Source organism: Purpureocillium takamizusanense, chromosome 8, assembly GCF_022605165.1.
Source record: "Purpureocillium takamizusanense chromosome 8, complete sequence".
Lineage (NCBI taxonomy): Eukaryota > Fungi > Ascomycota > Sordariomycetes > Hypocreales > Ophiocordycipitaceae > Purpureocillium > Purpureocillium takamizusanense.
In genome coordinates this window covers 2,002,119-2,021,680 of record NC_063075.1, presented here as the reverse complement: position 1 = coordinate 2,021,680, position 19,562 = coordinate 2,002,119, and the positions used below count along the sequence as shown (strand labels likewise).

Sequence of the window (19,562 nt, the reverse complement as noted above, 5' to 3'; positions counted from 1 at the left end):
CGATCGCGGGTCGCAGAGTGTCGCATCTGACGAAACTGTTTCGACTTCCTTCAATCACTATCCTACGCCCACCTCTCCGCGCGCGTACCGAATAGCCTGCCTGCCGTGATGGCGCGGCTACACATTGTCGCGCTGCTGATAGCGGCCCTGGTCGCCATAGCATCGGCGAGCTGTGCGATTCCTCAACTTGCTTGATTGCGCGTCGCGTTCACGCTTGCTGACCCCTCGTAGCTGCGCCAACCTTTTGCAAATGCACCTGCTTCAAGAACAGCACAATCATCCCACTAGGGCCGGCCGGGAAAAGCGGCGACTCCTCTACCTCGTCCTCCCTTCGCCGGTCAATATCACTGGGCTCGTTGCTTGGCCCCCGATTCGCCGAGTCCTCTGCTCCCACAGGCAACTCCCGGCGGTCGGCATCATCATCCTGCTCCGAGTGCACCAAAGCGTTCTGCCTTAGCCAAGGTATTAGCTTCTGCAAAGACGCCAAAGAAGAGAATGTCGTCACCATGTGCTTTCAGCGGGACAGCAACAAGGACAAGATCATCGTATGGGGCTTCATCCTAGGAACGACTGGGCTCCTGGGATGGACGGCGTTCAAGCGCATGATCGAGTGGCGAGAAGGCAGGGCCATGGGTCGGCAAGATATCAGTTATGCCCCAGTTACGAGCGGTGGGCAATAGCATGCGACTACCTGGCGGTCCAAGCATGTAATCACGGCGCAACGGAATCACTTCTCTAAAATTTGCCTGTCCAACCCGCAAAGGGCGCTCGGCATCCCTTTTGATATCTCGCAATAACGAGCTTCCCGCGCTCGTTCCAACTCTTATGTCCTGCCACAAAGCCTGTCAGGCAGCATTTGCGGCGTCTCTCAAACAGTCATCATCCGTCGCCACCGACACTACACTAGTTCTCGGTTGGCTCGGAGCCTCGCTATTGTCACACAGCAGCCGACGTGGAGTATTTAGTCCTCCTCCAGCATGCTCACCTTGGCATCCTCGCCAACGCCGGAGCTGCCGTTGATGACACGTCGGGCGCGGACGGCCCCCGCCAGGTCCTCCAGCACGGCGACGGTGTCCTCCCAGTTGATGCACGCGTCTGTGATGCTGACGCCGCGCTTCAGGCCAGAAGGGCCCTCGGCGGGAACCTTCTGGTTGCCCTCATGGATATTTGACTCGATCATCACACCAATGATGGAGCGCTCTCCCTCGCGCAGTTGGTCGGCGATGACCTTGGCAACCTTGGGCTGGTTGTTGTGGTTTTTTTGCGAGTTACCTGGTGGCACCGTTTAGCTTTGCGGCTACTCAGATAACTGAGCCAGGAAAACATACCGTGGGAGCAGTCAATCATGATGGCCTGCTTCTGGCCCTTGTCCGTGAGCGTCTTCTTGGCGGCCTGGACGCTCTCCTTGTCGAAGTTGGGGCCCTTGGTTCCTCCACGAAGAATGACGAAGCCATGCTCATTGCCCTTGGTGCGCGTGATGGCAGCTAACCCCTGCTTGGTCACACCCATGAAGTGGTGCTTGGACGCCGCAGCGCCGATGGCGTCAATGGCAACGCCGAGGTTGCCATCGGTGCCGTTCTTGAAGCCGACGGGGAAGGACAGACCGGACGCCAGCTCACGATGCAACTGGGACTCAGTGGTTCTGGCGCCGATGGCGCCGACAGAGATGCAGTCGGCAAGGAACTGTGGGGAGATGGTGTCGAGCATCTCACTGGCGATGGGCATTCCGCCGGTGGTGAGGTCGACGAACATCTGGCGTGACACCCTCAGGCCCTTGTTGATCTGGAAGGATGAGTCGATGTCGGGGTCGTTGATGAGGCCCTTCCAGCCAACTGTCGTGCGAGGCTTCTCGAGATAGGCACGCATGATGATGCACAGATCGTCGGACAGCTTGTCGGACAGCTGCTTTAGCCGGGAGGCATACTCGTGGGCGGCGGCGGGATCATGGATGGAGCAAGGGCCAACGACGACCAGTAGCTTGTCGTTGCGTCCCATGACGATATCTGCGGCATCATTGCGGCCCTTGACGACGGTTGTGACGGCCTTTTCGGTCATGGGAATCTCGGAGGTGAGCAGGGCAGGGGGGATCAGGGGATCCTGGCCGAGCACTGCCTTGTCTGTCAGTACGCTCGTTCGGACTGGCGCTTTGCGAATGACGGCCATTGTGCATTGGGGGAGTCATGGAGGCGCGGGTGAGGGGCTCGACGCGAGGTTGAGAGGTGCGAAACAGCTTCTTTTGTAAAGCCGGGCGGGCACTTGGTGGTGGGAAACATGTCGCAGGGAAATGCGACGGGCCGCACCGAATCGGTGAATTGCCGCCGTGTCGCACAACGCAGAGGGCAAGCACGTCTCACAACGGAATGACTCGTCGAGAATTGACTTACCTCTTGTGTCGTCGGCCGCGAGCGGGATCATGTCGAGTCCGGGCATGGCGCTGCTGTGCAGATATGGCGGCACGCGTTAGACTGCGGTGGTCGGTGGGCTGAGCGAGAGGCTCGAGGGTTCAATGTTACGATGCCTTGACGCAGCCTGTAACACGGGCTTACGAGAAAGAGGCTGAGTATAGAAGCACGGATGTCGACAGGCAGTCAATGGACGGTGATAGCCGGAAGATCTGTATCGCGTAGAATGCTGAGGATTGTGCTCCCTCCCGCTGCGAGTTTTAATGGTGGTTCTGAGTACATGAGTCAGAAGCAAACACATTCTCCCCAAGGCGCGCACACCGGGTTCCTCAAAAAAATTAGAGATCGGTACTGCCTCGGAGGAGCCCCACCACGAGCTCCCCCTCCCCGCTCCGTTCCACGGCGGCCGTACTTGGTAGTAGTTACCTAGTAGTACTATATAGTGCTACTGCCTATGCAGTACGTCGCTGACTAGCACTAGATTTGACCAATGGGTCCTGCTCAATTGGCTCCAGAATCGAAAAATGCAAGGCCGTTTACGAGAGCATGACTTTGGCATTGAGCACCGCATGATGACTTCGTATGGCAGACCGGCGACAGCGATATCCCACCCGCCCCCGAAGTCGTATTTGATGTGCAGTCGGCAGGAAGGGAGGGGGGGCAAGAGCTGAGGGGGACATTTCCAGCTCGGCCGTCGCCGGACTCCCTACCACCTCACCTGCAGACGGGAGGCATCGTCTCGACCGCCCTTTTGCAGCTGCAGAAGCCGTCCAGGGCTCGCCAATGGCACCAGAATGCCACCACCAATCGGTGCAAACGCGTAGCATCCAGGCAAGGGATTTGTCGTGGCTGTCTGCTGACGTGGCGACCGGTGCGTTGCGTGATGCGCGATGCGCCGCGGCGCTGGCTTAGCTGAGGCCAGAAGTCTGATGGGCTGCAGGCCGAGCTGGAACCCGGTCGCCATTCCTCCTCCGACTAAGGCGTGGGCAAATGGTTTGTCGACGGAACACTTCGTCCGTCGATGAACTCCTCAGAGTGCCGATCTGGAGGAGACGGGTCCATGCCACGGCGGACGACGACAAGACCAGCCACGCCGTGACGCGAACCGCTCGCGGCGCTTCTCTCAAGTCGCGCCCAGGATGGCGAGCTTCGACTCACATTGCTCTCGTATGAAAAGAAAGCGTCATAGAGTCGCCGGGAACGCTTTCCACGACCCGGAAACGAGGTCTTGAATACCAGCCACGCCACGTTGAAACACTCCATCCACCTCACCTAGAGTGATGCCTACTGCCGCTGGCAATATGTAGGGTAATCAGTCAATCGCCAGCCCACATCACACGTGTCAGGTTCTTGAAGCAGTCGTGAAACGGCAGAGAGTGAGGGATCGACCCGGCAAGAATGAATGAGCATTGAGAAACGCCGCCAGTTGCTGCTGTCTGTGATTATTGGATTCGTGCCTCGATGCATTGATCATCGCACCCTGCATTGGCCGCCTCGTGCCTCGACCACAAAAGGGCGAATGTCATGGGCATCGGGGTGCGAGGGCACGCGAAGCGCTGTCGGCGGTGCCCCACCAAGATTCCATGGTGGATGCGGACGCTGCTCCGTCGACATCTCAGGGTCCTCGAGCACGTACAAAGTACCTACCGCGGGCGTAAAGCGGGCTTGGTACCTACCCAGGGCACGAACCGAGGTAGGCCCGGGCACCAGTGCACCAGCTGGAGGGGCTGGCTGGACACTGCCGCTGCAGCCACTGCCCGACCTCCCTGCGAAAAGGTGCTATGGATTGGAGGCACAGGGCAGGTGCCGCCTGGATGGAACGGAGGCGGACGCCCGGGCTTCAAACGCGGGATGGTCCCCGCCGGCACTTTTCACTGCCAACCACCACAGTGTCTGTCAGTGTGGCAAGCCATCTCATTTTGTCCCAGCCTTTTCTCGATACATGTCCATCCCGCCTCCATCGCATTCTTGTTCAATTCCGTACTTCGGTGCACGCGCAGCACGGCACAGCAGAGCACGCCTGGAGCGCGACTGATCCGCGGCCCGGTCGCAGTCGCGCTTTCTTCCTACCTTACCTCCCAAGATACTCTTCTCTCTCTCTCTGCGCTGACCCACCGCTCCGACACTGAGCCCCCCCCTTTGGCCGACACGGCTCTTTGCTCCGTTCCGCATCTGTGCTTCACCTCGCTGTGAGCATCGCGGAGCTCCGTCAGCTCTCACCCTTCCAGCTTCGCGCTTTGCTGCCGTGTCTTGCATTTTTTTCTTCTTCTTGTCATTGTCCTTTTTCCCTCACCACGTCTTGTGCGTTGGGCGAGACTGGCTCTCCCCCCCCCCCAGTCAGCGTTGGCGTCATCCCGCACACCCTCGCTCCGTCCGGGTCTTGATCGGCTCCCTCGCCACTGCTCCCATCCCCCCTCACGACCGCCTTGGTGCCTGGGCTCAGCCTCCTTCCACGTCCGCCTTTGCCCTCACCATCCCACACATTCCCAGCAAACGTCCTCTTGTTTTCGTGCTCAAGCCGTCCTTCTCTTTCCCTTTTCTTGACCTTTCGTTCTCGTAATCCGATAGCCGGCCCATTCACGACATCCGGCCGCGTCTTGCCGCTGCACTTCGGTGTCAGAATCGCATCGAGCTCCGGAGGTGTGTGCAGCTGGACTTCAATGCCCTAGCTGCCGCCTGCGAGCCGTCACGCTCCCTGCCGTTTTCTTTTCACCCCGCGGGTAGCATCAAATCCCATCGCGTCAACATGTTTGCTGCGGAACACTGCATGATGGATGCCTTGGACGCTGGCAGGAAGCGTCTACGGGATGACGACGACGCCAACACCACCGCGACAGGTTTCTCCGAGCATCGCAACGCATGTCTCGCCCTTACCCATCCTTTTTCATGGCCGTTAGCTGACGGTAGAAAAGAAACGTCTTCAAGCGTTACCTCTTCGCACATCTCCCACATCCAGTCATCAGTGGCCCCCTTCAACCGGCATCACACCACTCAATGCTGGCGCGAGCGAGGGCATTCCACAACCACATCTCGCTCCTCGATCGCCGCCGCCATCGACAATCGATTCGCAAGCGCACGATGTCGACATGGAGATGGCCGATTGTGGGTCGCCTACGCCGAACCACGCGCGTGTCAGCCATGGGGCCCTCGATCTTCTCGATCGAAACGTCAATCGAATGCCGACACCCATTCAACCAAGTTTCATCGCTCAAGTTAGAAGCCAGCAAAGCGAATGGGCTGCGTCTGGTGCAGCTATGAATGGTGTGGTGAATATGGGGCACCATCAGACCGGCTTCTCTGATTGCCAGAGCATCCCTCGTGCGATGGCTGGTGAAGGGGATTGGGGCGCGGTACCTCTAAACAGGCGCCTTCCTTCGCCTATATCAGAGGCAGGGGATTTTTCACAGAGCCAAGTTGCCACGTCAATGGCAGTCGATGACGAGAGCCCGACCAGAGCAGCGTCGTCTGTCCCCGCGCGGACATCACCCTTACACGCCATGAACCATCCCAACGCCATGGATATGGAATCCCACCATTGTGAAGGAGACGCAGCCTCGCCTTCGCCTGGCCGCAAAGGTCATGTGCGAAGTAAACACACTATCAACTCTTGGACGTGGCAGCCAGGCATGAAGAAAAGCTTCAGTATAGGATACCGGTCCGACTGCGAAAAGTGCAGGCTCAAGGTCCCAGGCCACTTCAACCATATTGTCATCTCCTAGGGACGAGAGACGCGGTTGGTCGACCCAAGCAGCGATCTAGAGCTCTAGAACAGTGCGGTACGGCCGCTGGACTGGCGATTCAAGCGGTGGTAACTGAGACACGGCTGTTTGACTGGGCATGGCACTGAGGAGCTTCTCCCGGCGCAGAGCCGCCGTATGCTTTTGCATTCTGGACGAAACCAGCGATTATGTCACTACCCCGATACAAGTCTACCAGGTCTTTCTTCATTGAACCCCATCTGGAGCAAGGCCATCATATCTCGGCGGCGACCGGCCTAGAGTGCGCCACAGTCAGGCTGGCGCCAGACGACGAGGGTCATAAACACTTAGCATCAACATTTAACCGGGCACCCCAGGCGTCGTTCAGACTCGACTTTTCCTTTGTCATCATTTTACACACGGGAAAGCATCAGGCTCAAGCGTTCCATTGATATAGCGGCTTTGCTTTACTTCAGAGTTTTGATATTCGACAGATTGGGTTGCAGGCTCAATCGGAGCTGCCAGTGGCCCCAATAAAGCATTGATAATCGGGCTGCTTTGAGATGGGTGAGGGCCTCAGGGCCTAGATAGCATTCAAAAGACAGTGTCTATCCCCACGGCTTATGCTCACACATGTCATGCGTGAGGGCTCTTCAAAGCAAGTGGTCAAAGTATAGATATGTTCACATCGTGTAGATTGCGTAGTTGGTAGTTGGGATGAAGCCCTAGTGGTACATACAGCTTGCCGAAAACTCCTGGCGCCATTTCTAATGCATAGCCCTTGCACGGGTATGATACATGCAGGTTTGCCCCTGCCACCCATGCCTCGCTGGATCATATCAGGAAAAGGGACTGGAAACGTCCTGCTGGGCCGCGGCTGTCACCACCGCCACCAACCTCGCTTTCCCGATGGCGGCTGTCCTTGGCCCGCGGCCTCCAGTCCGAGCTGGTCGAGGCTGCCACCTCGACGCTGGTTCTCCTTCTCTGTCGCCCACGCATCCTTGGCCTTGGCCTCGATCGACTGCGTCAATGCTTCAGAACCCGCCGGTGTTCCGGCTTCTGACGGCGCGTTCGAGCCATCGCCTGATGCCTCTTTACTTCCAAAGAGACCGGAAAAGACCCCAAGAACGCCCTTGCCTTCTTTCTTCTCGGGATCGCTCTTGAATGCGGCCTGAACGTGCTCCTCAAAGTGTGTCCGATGCTCGGGCGGCGACAGCAGCGGGGGCAGCTTGATGCCCTGAGCTTCGGCTTCACGGTTGGCTTCTTCTACAAGGGCAATCTGCTCTTCGGTGGCGGTGCCCTTGAGGTAGGCGATTCGAGCGGCAGAGAGGGAGTCGGCCTCGAGTTGCTTCTGGGCCTCGACCCATTCGGCGCGGCGGGCGCGGTTGTACCGCAGCATGTCCCATACGGAATAAATGCTCACGACACCAGCAACAGCTGCATCCGGGATATTCGTCAGTGCTTGAACGGCGTACACATGCGGCATTCGCAAAGCCCTCGTCGCCCACAGATGAGGGGGGTCGCCTACCGGTAAAGACAACGATGCCTCCGACGGTCCACCGATGCGCCACATCCAGGAACCTTCGCGACGCATCGACCACGCGGTCTGCTTTGCTAACCTGCGCCTTCTGGGCCGCGATGTGCGCCTGCCGCAGCCGGCGGACTCTCTGCTCGGGCGTCTCGCCGGGGATTCGGGGCGAGGGCTTCGGCGTCGCGGTCGCGGCCGCGGCACCGCCGGCGCTCTTGGACGTGGCGTGGGGGATCGTAGACGTGAAGCGGGTGGCGTCCTTGACGCTCCTCGGGCCCATTCTAGACGCCATGCTGGGCAAAAGAGCGCTATTTGCGGATGTGTTTGGCGAGGGAGCTGGCGACGTGGGAAGAAATCGGGAGAGGCAAAAGCCCGCGGCAAAGGAAACGGCACGGGACGGGATGGATGGACGGATGGATGGCTGCTGCTACTAGCGCTCTAGAGATTTTTCGGGGGCCAAAGGGTGGACAGCCAGCTGTTGAACGGTGGAATCTAGCTAGAATGATTGGGGCGGCGAAAGTTCGGCCACCGGGGAGCTGCCAGGTGCCACAACGCGCGGAAGAATGGCCAGAGCACGAACAGCCTCACTGATCAGGCGGCCGAGATGGAGATATTGCGGTTATGTAGACGTAAATGTTGCAGTAGGTACGAGGAAGCTGGAATGGTCTCATTGAGAAGCTTTCTACTCTACTAATAATTAGACCTCGGGCAGCCCCATCAGGATCGTTGCCACCGACCAGCACAGTCACACGATGCAGAGCGTGGTCGTTCGCTCAATCGCTCACCGGTGAAGACAAGCAGCAGACCGTCGTAGACGGTAATGGACTACGCCGTAATGACACAAAAAGCGAACGGCGCCGACATTTGGATCACGATGATTGTCGCAGGAACAAAGCAGCCGGGGAAACATTTCGACACGACGTGGGAATAGCTTCGCGTGTCCATCTTCCAGTGCGTCCCATGCACACCAGCCGCGACAGATACTTCCAAGCATGATGCGCTTGCAGGCTTCAGCAGTCGCTCGCTCGCTCACAATATGCGCTGTTGAGTTTGCCTGACCACAGGATCTCGTGAAGCCTGACCAAAACACACAAGCACGCCAGCGAGAAACGTCGACGCGAGTCTTCCTCATGGCGCTGCTCAAAGGCAACGCTCACAATGAAAACGAGGTGGTATATCAAAAATTGCGCCCCCCATGGCCCCGAAGGACAATGGAGCAAGGATGACACCGCGCTGTGCAATGCAGGCCCTCCTAACTAATTTCCCCAATTCTTGAGCTGGGAAAATTGGAACAAGGTAAGTATGAAGAGGAAAGGAGAAAACGAGCAAAGGCGCGCACCGAGACGCGGTTTTATAGCTCCAGAGATGGGGTGGATGCCTGGGGCAGCCACTGGCCCAGGCACCAAGGCTTCCAATCCTCCACTCGCAAGCGCTGAGGTAATCAGGCTAGCAGCGTTCCGAGACCACGTGACGCACACACAATCAATTTTCGTTTCCACCCCACTAGGTACGTATCGCTTGTAGGGCACGAAAACCCTTCGACCAAATTGTCGAGCGCTCCATCTCCGAAATTTCAACGCCTACCGAACATCGACAACCGGAGCGAGTTTGATCGCAAGCAGGCACAATGGTACGAGGCTCTCGCCCGATTCGAGCACGACGACACGCAGGACATCAATGCTGACGTTCCTTTCTTAATCCAGGCGATCAAGCACAACCAGAAGCTCGTCAACAACCGTGAGCATCATCCACCGCCGTGACGCCGACGAGCGACGAGACGACGAACTCTGCGACTGACTCCCGTTTACAGACTTCCGCAAGGACTGGCAGCGAAGGGTTCGCACCCACTTCGACCAGGTATGCGACATAATCCACGACGAGCGATGCGGTTTTCTGTTGGAGCTTGGGATGTTGACTTTGTTTGGAACAGCCCGGGAAGAAGGCCTCGCGCCGCACTGCCCGTCAGGTCAAGGCCGCTGCTCTCGCCCCCCGCCCCGTCGACAAGCTGCGCCCTATTGTGCGATGCCCGACCATCAAGTACAACCGCAAGGTCCGCGCCGGCCGGGGTTTCACCTTCGCTGAGCTCAAGGTACGCAACAATCCTGATAGACCGAGGCAATCGGTTCTAGGACATGTCGTTACTGCTGGGCAGTCGCGACGCTGAATGGGTAGTGAGCGGATATTCTAACAACGTCTTTGCAGGAGGCTGGCATTGCCCGACCTCTGGCCCGCACCATCGGTATCTCCGTCGACCACCGCCGCCAGAACCTGAGCGAGGAGAGCCTGGCCATCAACGTCGCCCGCCTCAAGGCCTACAAGGAGCGCCTCATCCTGCTCCCCCGCCGCTCCAACGCCCCCAAGAAGGGTGACACCAAGACCGACCTCTCCAAGGTCGAGAAGGCCACCTCCGTCTCCGCCGTCCTGCCCATTGCCCCCACCGACCTGGCCGTCAAGGAGATCAAGAAGAGCGAGATGCCCGCCGCCGTCGAGGGTGGTGCGTACCGGAAGCTGCGCGTTGCCCGAAGCAACGCCCGGTACCAGGGTGCCCGTGAGAAGCGTGCGCGGGATAAGGCTGAGGCCGAGACCGCCAAGAAATAAACTGGCAAAAAGGGAATCGGTGTTTGAGGGTTTTGCTCTTTGCGTCTCTAAGGGAGTGGCAACGTTGGTACGAGGCTCTTCGGGAGTTCTTGACTGGGCTCAGGAGCAAAGGTACTCTAGATCCAGGTCAAAGAATTATTGCATGATCATCGGCTCTACCATGTATTCAGATGGTCAATGGAAGCATTACGTGAGCGAAGGAACAGTTGACACGCTTGGCAAAAGGTCCCGATTGTGGTGAATTTGAGTTGCCCGTTCTCTAGCCATTTGTTTTAGGGACGAGCAGCTGCCGCCACACTAAGCCCTGGCTCTATCTGCAGCAACCAACTCGGTCCCCTCCTTGACCAAGTCCTGCAACAGGCTCAACCTCAACGGCGGCAGCGAGTCCTCCCAATTCCTCAGCAGCTCCGTGCAGAGGATCAGCGCATTTTCCCGGTCAATCTTGGCCATGCTGGCTTGCTGTTTCGGGTCGACCTGTTGCGGCTCCAGCTGTAGACCGGCAGTCAACGACGAGGGGCTGGGGTCAACCGATGCGGCGGAGGGCGAATCCTGAAGCTGCTCGACCCCATCTGATTCGTCCAACTGTCCTTTGCGGCCCGTGACCGTCTCCATGAGTACGTTCATCGCAGGGAACACGAGCAGCATGTTGATGATGAGAGCCGCGCCGTCTCTGGACCGGCTCATGAGCGCAAGCACGAACCAGGCCTCGGATCGCAACGTTGGCCACTTTTGCTGCGTAACGAGAAAAGCTAGAGGCTTGACTAAGTCGTGCGTTTGGTAGAATCGGCTACGACGCTTTTCATCGTCCGATTGTGCAACTTGGTCCGGCCGGGCGCCTCCCGATGGAGCCTTTGCGTCGGAGTCGTCAGAGATCGCAAGATTAGTCTCCTCCCAGTCCGGGAGAACGTCTGACAAAGGTGTCGTCGAGTGCACGACGCGACAGAGCGCGGCGATGGCACGAGATGCCTCCAGACGTGTGGGCTCGGCGTCCGACCTGTCGAACAAGGACACGATGTTGCTCACGCTCGTCCTTTCGTGGTTCGGACTCGATGGGTCCGCGCTCAGGGGCGTGCATATGCGGTGAACGTTTTGCGGGCAGTTGACAACAAGCAGCCTGGTCAGGGAGACTGCCGCAAACTGCACCTGCGGGAGAGTGTCCATGGAGTATATTCGGGGGACGCAGGTTGGGCTCAGCAGGTCTCCGAGTGCTGGCTTGTTTTGGGCTGGGATGGCTAGATTCTTGAGAAACGATAGCGCCGAATGGAGAAGTTGCGAATCTGTGGTCGCGGTGTCCGACAGACGTTCGATGAGCGGCACATGGACCTGTTCTCGCTGGACAAGCCCCAGAGACAACTCGTCAGACCGGGCAAGGTTACCCAGCGCCAAGCACCCTGCTGCCTGAAGCAGAGGCACATCGCCCCGGGTCCAAGACAGGAGGGTTTGCGGTACTGACGAGGACAGCGGGTAGTGCTCTGAAAACCCGTCATTGCCGGACAAATCTGCAAGCGCCGTGAGGAGGGCTGTTCGCAGCTGCTTCACTTGAGTCGAGGTTTCCTGGTCTTCGAGCAGCTGCTGAGGGTCGATGCCTGCATATGCGTGTCTGAACGCGTCCATGAACAGTTGCATCTGGTTGGTAGAGATGAGTCTCGACTGAAACGCCTCGCTGGCCAGGTATGCCGCTGCCACGCCGGTGAGGGCCACGAAGTCATCAACATCTTGAATGAACGGCGGGCTATTGGCTAGTTTCAGGAGCGTCTCGACCGTCACGGGGTTTGCAACCGCGGCTTCCCCTTCCTGAGATACCAGAAGCGCTAGCATCTTGCAAAAGTAAGGCACAAAGACCTCGTATTTGGACAAGACAGGCGAGGAGAGTAGGGCTATCAGCTTGTCGCTCAGTCGAGACTGTGACGCGAGCTTCTGGGCGGGTTCTATACCCATCATTAGTTCTGGCGCTCTCGAGAGTCTGGATTTTAGGCCTTACCGTAGTCCACCAGAATGTTGTACAACACAGGGATCGTGAATGGAATGAGACTTTCGTCAGAGAGCTGACGAGCTACGGAAGCGAGTCTGTTCTCGGCGACGACTCGCCCGCGGTTCTCATCCGTATCGGCGCATGAGTTGCCAATCAAGCGCAGAGCGTGCACCTTCAGTCCCTGGCTGAGCCCGTCTTCTGCCAAGATCTCCAGGAACAGGTCTAAAATGCCCGACTGGCCCAATGGCACACGCCACGCCACTATTTCGCAGTCAGTCACAACTGCCATATAAACTGATTTCCTGGCACAAGGTGACCAGTTTTCAAAGCGAAGTCGAATACATACCATCTCTGCTCCCGTCTCCAAGCTTCTGGGCCAGCACATCCAGCTCGTCCGACCTAGATGCCCAGGCCTCCTGGCAGATGCTCAGCACAGGTGCAAGCCTCGTCACTCTGTCCTCTCGCACGCCAGCCGGCTCGGATGACTCGTCGTAGTCATCTTGAGACACGTTGCTGCCGTACTGCTGGAGCAGAATCTCGAGCTGTTCTGGCGTCATTTCTCACAACGCCGCTCGCTCGCAGCTGGACGCGAGTGGAACGAAGAGAGTCGCGGCAGCGGAGTCCCAACCCCCTTGGTGGGGTCTCCGCGTATCCACCGTGCTCTTTCAGTTAGGAGCACTGCCGTACATACAAGCTCATCAAAGGTTGCAAAACACACGATGGATTTCCCGTTTCTGCTCTTTGGAGAGGGCAGTGGACGCGGATCACAAAGTACACAGCTGAGATGGCTCGTCATTCTCACACAGAAAGCTCAGCCAATCAGGCGGGCGGGTGTTGCGCGGCCATTGGTGGTACTGCCTTCACCGAAAGCTGACCTCGGTGGCCGGGTCATTCTCGGCTATACCGTGTCTAAGCCAGCACTTTCCGGGGTCGCGGAAACAATCGCTGTCGGCGCTGGAGGGAAAAAAACGAGAAACGCCGAAACCCCCAACAAGCCTCACGATCCCCCGTGCAACAACCGACACGAGGGACGCAACCCCACGGCGGCTCCCGAACAGGACAGAGACGGCTATCTCGTGGCCGAAGCCTCGACAGCCAGCGATCACGACCGAGTGCACGCATTTCACAAAATGGTACGACCAGCAAGCCGCTTCTTCTTCCCCTTTCGCGCGACCGTACTCGGCACACGGGCGCCGAGATGCGCATTCATGCGCCACATCAGCTCTTGCCCTCTGCAGCCATCGCAGGGGAACACGGGCATCATCCCTCTCTCTCTTGGGCAGCGTGCTAACCTATCTACCGGGATGCAGGCGCACCGCTTCGTGGTTACCGCCTTCCTCACAGGCTCCCGCATCCTGGGACGGTCGTTCATGGCCGCCTACAAACAAGCCCAGGCGGCGTCCAACTACCAGCGCGCCCAGGCCAAGGTCAACGGCGGCTCCTCGTCGGCGCGCGCCTCCCTGTCGTCGGGCATGACGCTCGACGAGGCGTGCCGGATCCTCAACGTCAAGCCCCCGGCGAACGGGCAGGCCAACGTCGAGGAGGTGCTCGAGCGGTACAAGCGCCTGTTCGACGCCAACGAGCCGCAGAATGGCGGCAGCTTCTACCTCCAGAGCAAGATTGTGCGCGCCAAGGAGCGGTTCGAGCGGGAGATTGGGCCGATACGGGAGAAGGCGGAGGCGGAGGCGGAGACCAAGGACGGATGGAAGCCCAAGGTCTACAAGGACCGGTAGGCTTAACGTCGTCGGGCCCAGAAACCCAAGTTTTTTTTGGGACACATTGCTGCGGCGGCGCCCGTCCCCCCCTCCCCCGATGTCTTGTGGCCAAGACATGATGGCCTGGCCCAGAGGGGGGGGGTAACAGCAGGCTTGGGTACCTGCCAAACTACGAAAGCCCGATCGAACTCGTCCGGCAAAACAAGAAGCGCCTCCAACAGGTCGTCAAGACCACTTGGGGAACCGCAGCGTTCCCTATGTATACATGTACATCTTCACTCGACTGCGGCATGGCACGGCGTTTATGGGTGGCAAGCTAGAGGCACAGATAGCCGCTGGATCTTGGGTCTAGAGAAAAGGAGACACCCTTGTGTTATTTAATACACTGTGCAACATGATGAACTGAGTTGTTAAAGTTCGTTCATTAAATCGTCAAGATTGTGTGGTGTTGTTACCCATTCACCTTACGTATAAGAAACGTTAGCCTCCAAAACTCTAAGCTATAGTGTAGGGCCTCGACTGTGCACAGGGAGACAGCAGCAGTCCTCTTCCTTAAGCAATCAAGCACTGAATCTTAACCATTCCAGAACGTAAATAGATTGAACATTGCACGAATTTCTTAGCACGAGCTTCATGTGAATCCGCAACGTCTTTGGAGAGCTGATAATATAGGGTAGTCGTATTGCTTGAGTGTCCGATTTACGGAGTGGGGGCTAAAGACGCGCCTCGCTTTGGCTAAGACGCGTTCCTCCAGGCACACTGCGCTCTTCCTGCACCACTCCTGCAATGCAAATACGATATGCGAGAACATCGGCTGCACCGTGCCGCGCACATCGGTGACACTATTCCTTGCGCCTGACCAGACCCTTCCAAAAATCGAAGCTGTTCTCGTCGCTCTGCAGGCTCCAGATTTTGCCCGTCCCTCGCCCTTCCCTGTCCGTCTCCTCCACCCGCAGCATGCCCCAATCGCGCGTGATGCCCAGCACGCGCGCCCTGACACCCCCTTCGGCTTCGAGTGATACAGCCTGGCCCGTGTGCAACCAGTGCCGATAGTACCGCCTCTCCAGATCCTCCGAGAACCCCTCACGGCGGAACTGTGCATAGATGGCCTCGAGGCGAGTCAAAATGCGCGCCAGCAGGGCCTCGAGACGCGGTGGGGCGGTTCCCGCGGGGAGGAGATCGGAGATGGATGTCGTGGGGCGAGGGTTGATGGCATTGATTCCGATGCCGAGTACGATCTGGTACGCGCCGTCGAAGTAGCCACACTGGGAGAGGATGCCGCCGATTTTGACGTACTGCTTCGAGGACGCCGGTTTCGTCGGGTCAAGAGCATCTTTTCCTCATGGTCAGCAAAACGGCGAGACTAGCCACGGGATAATGTGAGTCACGACAACGTACAAATGTCGTTGGGCCATTTGAGCTTGACGGGTAAGTTTGTGTATTCGACATCGAGTGACTGGATGGCCTCAACGATGGCAATGGCAGCAATGTATTGTATGAAAACGACAGGACGAGAAACGGCGAGATGGGCCGGGTGGTTGATGATGGTTGAGAATAGGAGTGCGCCTGGTGGCGCGAGCCAGACGTTGGTCCCTCTGCCGCGGCCGGCGACCTGCGTGGATGCGGAAAAGGTGAAGCCCGTGGGCAACTTGGAGATGAGTTTCGGGTTCCTGAAATCACTGTCAGCAGAGCTGACGGTTCAATCGGATTCGGTTTCGGAGCTTACTTCTCAAGGAGAGAGTTTGTGCTCGTCACAACGTCACCGTAAAGGAGAATGTTTCCCCATTCTTCGGCATCTTCTACCGCTTGGAATCGCCTGAGACTTGAGTAGTAGAGCTTGTGATTGAAGTGAGGCGTTACTTCGTGGCTCGGTAGGGCCTTTTCATGAGCAACGATTGTCTTGGTGACAGTCGAATAGTCGATAATGCCGTCTGCGCTCCCGTCTTTTGGGAGTGATTGGCGAAGATCTTCGACTGGGAGGTCATCCTCATCGCTTTGAATATGAAAAGTGTCTGCTTCGCCCTTGACGAGCTCCTGACCATTTTCCTTTGCCAGGACATCGTCCCAGCTGTAGAGTATCTCGCTCACCTTGGTGTTGTCGACAGCTGTGAGATGGAGGCGCGATAACGGTGGCAACGTCGCCACCTCTAAGCTTACCTCTAGGCCGACCGTGGCAAGACATGCTTTGAGGAATTGGACACGATTTTGGTCGTCTTCAGCCAGCTTACGTATCAATTCGTCATAGCCAGGAATGTCGGGCTGTGGGTAGAGGTTGGCCGGCGCGAATCTGTGCCCTCGTCAGCACGATATAGGAGCGCGGCGGAGAAAGCAACATACTCCGGATGCGGCCCCGTAAGTAGGGCCTTGCCATCGCCGACATGGCAGAGCACCACGGCGGCCTTGCCATCCCCGCCATCGACATCGATTTCTTCGTCATAAGACGCGAGGACCTCAACTTTGCGACTCTTGACGCTGGCCGCGTCTACGAACACGCCTCCACCGTTGTAGTACGACACGAACCGCTGAGGGACCTGTTCCTTGAATGCTCCTGTCGCGACCTTGAGCACAGCTGCGCGCGCGCCCCTCTCGCTCTGGTATTCGAACCCCTTGAAAGCGCCGCCACGACAGGTACCGGGGAAGAAGGCCAGCTCCCGGCTGCCGATGACCTCGAGGGGCTTGTTCCCCACCTCGAACTCACAGCGTGCGCTGCCGTAGTAGCCGCCGGCGCACAGGCCGAGGTATGCGCCTCCTCGACGGACGTAATCGGCGATGCGCCGGTTGCCTTCGCCGTTCAGCACGCGGCAGTAGCCCAGGTCCGCGCCGCCGGGGATGACGAGCAGTGCGCACGTCGGCGCCCATGGTTCCTTGAGGATGACAGTCTCATTGATGGGGATGACGGCGTAGTTTGGAGAGAGAAGGCGACGGAGGGAGAAGACGCATTGCCGGACCGACTCCGAAGTCGTGCCGGTGCCTTGTCGAGTCAGGATTGGTTGTCTGGCCCAGGCGTGAGAGGCAATGGGAACATACCTGTGTAGACGAGCACGTTGAGTTTCCTAGAAGTCATGATCGCTGGGGGGTGTGACTGTGCCCCAGGTTTGCGTGGCGAGTGGGATGAAACTTGGAAGGTTCAACAACTGCCGCGGACGCGTGACAAATTTCCACCTTGCACACCTCGCCACGCAGAAGTCGCTTATAGGCACGATGGGAGCCCAGGCCTCACGACCGGATGGCGAAGCACCAGCATCGACCGCAAAGGAATCAGAGACAAACACACCGCGAGAGGTAGAGATTGAAGACGACGATGAGCCGGACGATTGGTGAGTGGCGCGCCGGGGGGGGATAGCGCTGTGGTGTTCGTGCTGTTGGGCACTGAAGCCGACGCTAAGCCGACGCTGACCTTGTGGACGCCAGGGACAAGCGGATATTCAGCACCGGATGCGCAGGTAGGTAGCCGCGGCGCAGCGATTCATACCCCCAGTGATTTACAGATGGTCATCTTCGCGAGGTGCATCTGACTTTCGGTTTGCGGCGGGGGCGGTTGCACGGGGTGCCACCGAACGGTGCTTTGTGCATCGCGGCGAGAGATGAAGAGAGTCGGTGGCTGACAGTGGGTTGGATGGTACGGTCTAGACGAGAACGCGAAGATGACGGACTGCTACTTTGAGAAGAAGGACTGGCGGGCGTGTACTGCCGAGGTGAGTTCCTACCACTTTACATTATGATCAATCGTGCATCGTGCGCCTCGTTCAAGTTCGGCTGTGTGGTTTGTGCTGACGTCGAACTGCCACAGATGGAGGCATTCAAGCAGTGCTGGAAGCGCCACGGCAACGACGAGCGCACTGCTACCAGGGACGCCTAGAAAGCGTCTTCTAGTTATGTACTTTATCCTGACCGCATGTATAAGTATAAAGATCGGGTTTGCCCTCCTCAGATTTCACAATAGACTGAATCATGAGACGATGCACCTTGCGTGAAGCGACGCTGGTGCTATAACTGCTGCACCTCGATGCACCTGCACTGCAGAACCTACTAACTTACTATGATAGGTACAGTGGCAAGCGGTCGACAGAATAAGCGGCACCGCAATTGCAGAAATCCTCCACGAAAATAACGACAAACGCAATAAAAGCCCGCCTTCTTTTAATACGATATCAATCAAGTCTTCGATGACGATTATAGCTTCCTTTTCTTATCTTCTTTTGCCGTTCTGTCTGTGCTAGAGGGGGCGAGGAATTTCGCGGTGCCGCTTTTTCTGTCGACCGCTTGAGTGGGTACCTCGAGGAGGCATTCATCAGCCAAAGCCGCCCGTGACATCGTGTCGTGGTCGCGCCGCTCTCAATCGCCCCACCAGAGTGGAGCCCGCCCACCTCAGGCCAGCGGAGCCGCCGCAGGCATTTTTCGATTCGACGTCACGCGAAAGCTCTACTATCGTGGGAAAAAAGTCGCCCAGGACTCGAGCTCCCCTTCGTGCGCCGAGCAAAGCACCGCACGACAACAACCACTCCTCGCACATTGATACCGCGCGCCCCACGAGATCATGCTCCTCCCGCGACGAATCGCGGCTGCCGCGCGGCCGCCGCGCCAATTATCACGCCGCGCACGGTTAACGATCGGCTCCTCTCCCCTTGGGAACAACAGGACCTGCCGGCCCTACGCCACGGAAGCCGCCTCCACTGCGACCCAGCCGGCGACCCAGCAGGAGGATGTCGCCGTCGAGCCGCCGACGCCGCCGCAGGCAAAGACACAACCCGCCGCTACGACGAAGAGCTCGAAATTCGCCAAGCCCGGGATAGCCGCCAAGTCTGCTCCCGCCGCGGCGACGGACTCGTTCACCTCCGCTGCCGGCAGGCGGAAAATGGCCCTGCCGCCTCCCCACATACAGTACGAGGCCAAGACGATAGCCCACTCCATGGACGAGAATGCGGATGCGGCGGCCTCCCAGAAGGACGCGAATGGCGCGCCTCTCATCAACTGGGCGAACAGCTTCCATGGCGTCTCGTTCAAGCCGGTGTCGGAGGAGCAGTTCAAGGTGCTCATGCAGCCCCTCGACGAGAGGGACATCGAGGTCAAGCCGGACGGCATCATCTACCTCCCCGAGATCAAGTATCGGCGTCGGCTCAACGAGGCCTTTGGCCCCATGGGATGGGGCATGATCCCCAAGGAGGCCCCCGTGGTGGGCGACTCGGTCGTGACGCGCGAGTACGCCCTCGTCGCTGACGGACGGTATGTGTACCCAAAATCGCTCTCGTGTTGGAGATGTTTGAACATCCATGGCTTTTTAGTCTGGCGTCCCCCTTCTCGCCCCCCAAACTGGCGCTCTGTGCAAGCGGTGTTGGCTAATCGCGTATGGTTCATGGCAGGTTCGTCTCCCAAGCCCAAGGCGAAAACGGCTTCTTCAGCCCCGAACAGCTGCCCTCCGCCGTCGAGGGCTGCAAGTCAAACGCACTCATGCGCTGCTGCAAGGACCTCGGCATAGGCTCCGAGCTCTGGGACCCGCACTTCATCCGCTGGTTCAGGAAGACGCGCATGGAAGAGGTCTGGGTCGAGCACCAAGTCACCAAGAAGAAGCGGACGCTCTGGTACCGCAAGGGCGAAGTGGAAGTCGCGTATCCATACAAGCGGACCAGATAGTGTTTGCAAACACACTCG

General features: G+C 58.3%; 10 protein-coding genes across 12 annotated transcripts; 6 read left to right on the top strand and 4 right to left on the bottom strand.

Moving 5' to 3' along the window:
- The first annotated feature begins 13 nt into the window (after positions 1-13).
- On the top strand, positions 14-1,010 carry JDV02_008656 (uncharacterized protein). Its single transcript, XM_047990276.1, has 2 exons — positions 14-172; positions 232-1,010. Exons 1-2 carry the CDS (start codon positions 109-111, stop codon positions 678-680), a joined length of 513 nt encoding a protein of 170 aa, XP_047846283.1. The 5' UTR covers positions 14-108; the 3' UTR covers positions 681-1,010.
- Positions 710-2,975, bottom strand: ARO4 (3-deoxy-7-phosphoheptulonate synthase). Of its 2 annotated transcripts, XM_047990274.1 has the most exons (3): positions 2,385-2,975; positions 1,329-2,108; positions 710-1,272 (listed from the first exon to the last, which is right to left on the bottom strand). In XM_047990274.1, exons 1-3 carry the CDS (start codon positions 2,428-2,430, stop codon positions 962-964), a joined length of 1,137 nt encoding a protein of 378 aa, XP_047846281.1. In that variant the 5' UTR covers positions 2,431-2,975; the 3' UTR covers positions 710-961. The 2 variants fall into 2 exon arrangements, with proteins under 2 accessions (XP_047846281.1, XP_047846282.1); XM_047990275.1 differs by having other exon boundaries at positions 1,329-2,975.
- A 2,173-nt stretch (positions 2,976-5,148) lies between these two features.
- JDV02_008654 (uncharacterized protein) lies at positions 5,149-6,121 on the top strand (the record flags this gene model as incomplete). The annotated part of the gene is made up of 2 exons (XM_047990273.1): positions 5,149-5,259; positions 5,315-6,121. 2 exons carry the CDS (start codon positions 5,149-5,151, stop codon positions 6,119-6,121), a joined length of 918 nt encoding a protein of 305 aa, XP_047846280.1.
- A 644-nt stretch (positions 6,122-6,765) lies between these two features.
- Positions 6,766-8,274, bottom strand: JDV02_008653 (uncharacterized protein). Of its 2 annotated transcripts, XM_047990271.1 has the most exons (2): positions 7,629-8,274; positions 6,766-7,537 (listed from the first exon to the last, which is right to left on the bottom strand). In XM_047990271.1, exons 1-2 carry the CDS (start codon positions 7,918-7,920, stop codon positions 6,981-6,983), a joined length of 849 nt encoding a protein of 282 aa, XP_047846278.1. In that variant the 5' UTR covers positions 7,921-8,274; the 3' UTR covers positions 6,766-6,980. The 2 variants fall into 2 exon arrangements, with proteins under 2 accessions (XP_047846278.1, XP_047846279.1); XM_047990272.1 differs by having other exon boundaries at positions 6,766-8,274.
- A 638-nt stretch (positions 8,275-8,912) lies between these two features.
- rpl13 (60S ribosomal protein L13) lies at positions 8,913-10,503 on the top strand. The gene is made up of 5 exons (XM_047990270.1): positions 8,913-9,258; positions 9,332-9,365; positions 9,439-9,485; positions 9,559-9,717; positions 9,831-10,503. The coding sequence occupies exons 1-5, from the start codon at positions 9,256-9,258 to the stop codon at positions 10,224-10,226; spliced, it is 639 nt and encodes a 212-aa protein (XP_047846277.1). The 5' UTR covers positions 8,913-9,255; the 3' UTR covers positions 10,227-10,503.
- JDV02_008651 (uncharacterized protein) lies at positions 10,399-12,936 on the bottom strand. The gene is made up of 3 exons (XM_047990269.1): positions 12,545-12,936; positions 12,208-12,459; positions 10,399-12,154 (listed from the first exon to the last, which is right to left on the bottom strand). The coding sequence occupies exons 1-3, from the start codon at positions 12,753-12,755 to the stop codon at positions 10,524-10,526; spliced, it is 2,094 nt and encodes a 697-aa protein (XP_047846276.1). The 5' UTR covers positions 12,756-12,936; the 3' UTR covers positions 10,399-10,523.
- JDV02_008650 (uncharacterized protein) lies at positions 12,918-14,345 on the top strand (the record flags this gene model as incomplete). Its single annotated transcript, XM_047990268.1, has 2 exons — positions 12,918-13,331; positions 13,509-14,345. 2 exons carry the CDS (start codon positions 12,918-12,920, stop codon positions 13,929-13,931), a joined length of 837 nt encoding a protein of 278 aa, XP_047846275.1. The 3' UTR covers positions 13,932-14,345.
- A 224-nt stretch (positions 14,346-14,569) lies between these two features.
- Positions 14,570-17,237, bottom strand: BPL1 (biotin holocarboxylase synthetase). The gene is made up of 5 exons (XM_047990267.1): positions 16,941-17,237; positions 16,251-16,884; positions 15,640-16,200; positions 15,312-15,583; positions 14,570-15,246 (listed from the first exon to the last, which is right to left on the bottom strand). The coding sequence occupies exons 1-5, from the start codon at positions 16,975-16,977 to the stop codon at positions 14,756-14,758; spliced, it is 1,995 nt and encodes a 664-aa protein (XP_047846274.1). The 5' UTR covers positions 16,978-17,237; the 3' UTR covers positions 14,570-14,755.
- JDV02_008648 (uncharacterized protein) lies at positions 17,115-17,772 on the top strand (the record flags this gene model as incomplete). Its single annotated transcript, XM_047990266.1, has 4 exons — positions 17,115-17,230; positions 17,325-17,356; positions 17,544-17,608; positions 17,704-17,772. 4 exons carry the CDS (start codon positions 17,115-17,117, stop codon positions 17,770-17,772), a joined length of 282 nt encoding a protein of 93 aa, XP_047846273.1.
- A 678-nt stretch (positions 17,773-18,450) lies between these two features.
- Positions 18,451-19,544, top strand: JDV02_008647 (uncharacterized protein; the record flags this gene model as incomplete). Its single annotated transcript, XM_047990265.1, has 2 exons — positions 18,451-19,136; positions 19,274-19,544. 2 exons carry the CDS (start codon positions 18,451-18,453, stop codon positions 19,542-19,544), a joined length of 957 nt encoding a protein of 318 aa, XP_047846272.1.
- Positions 19,545-19,562: the final 18 nt, after the last annotated feature.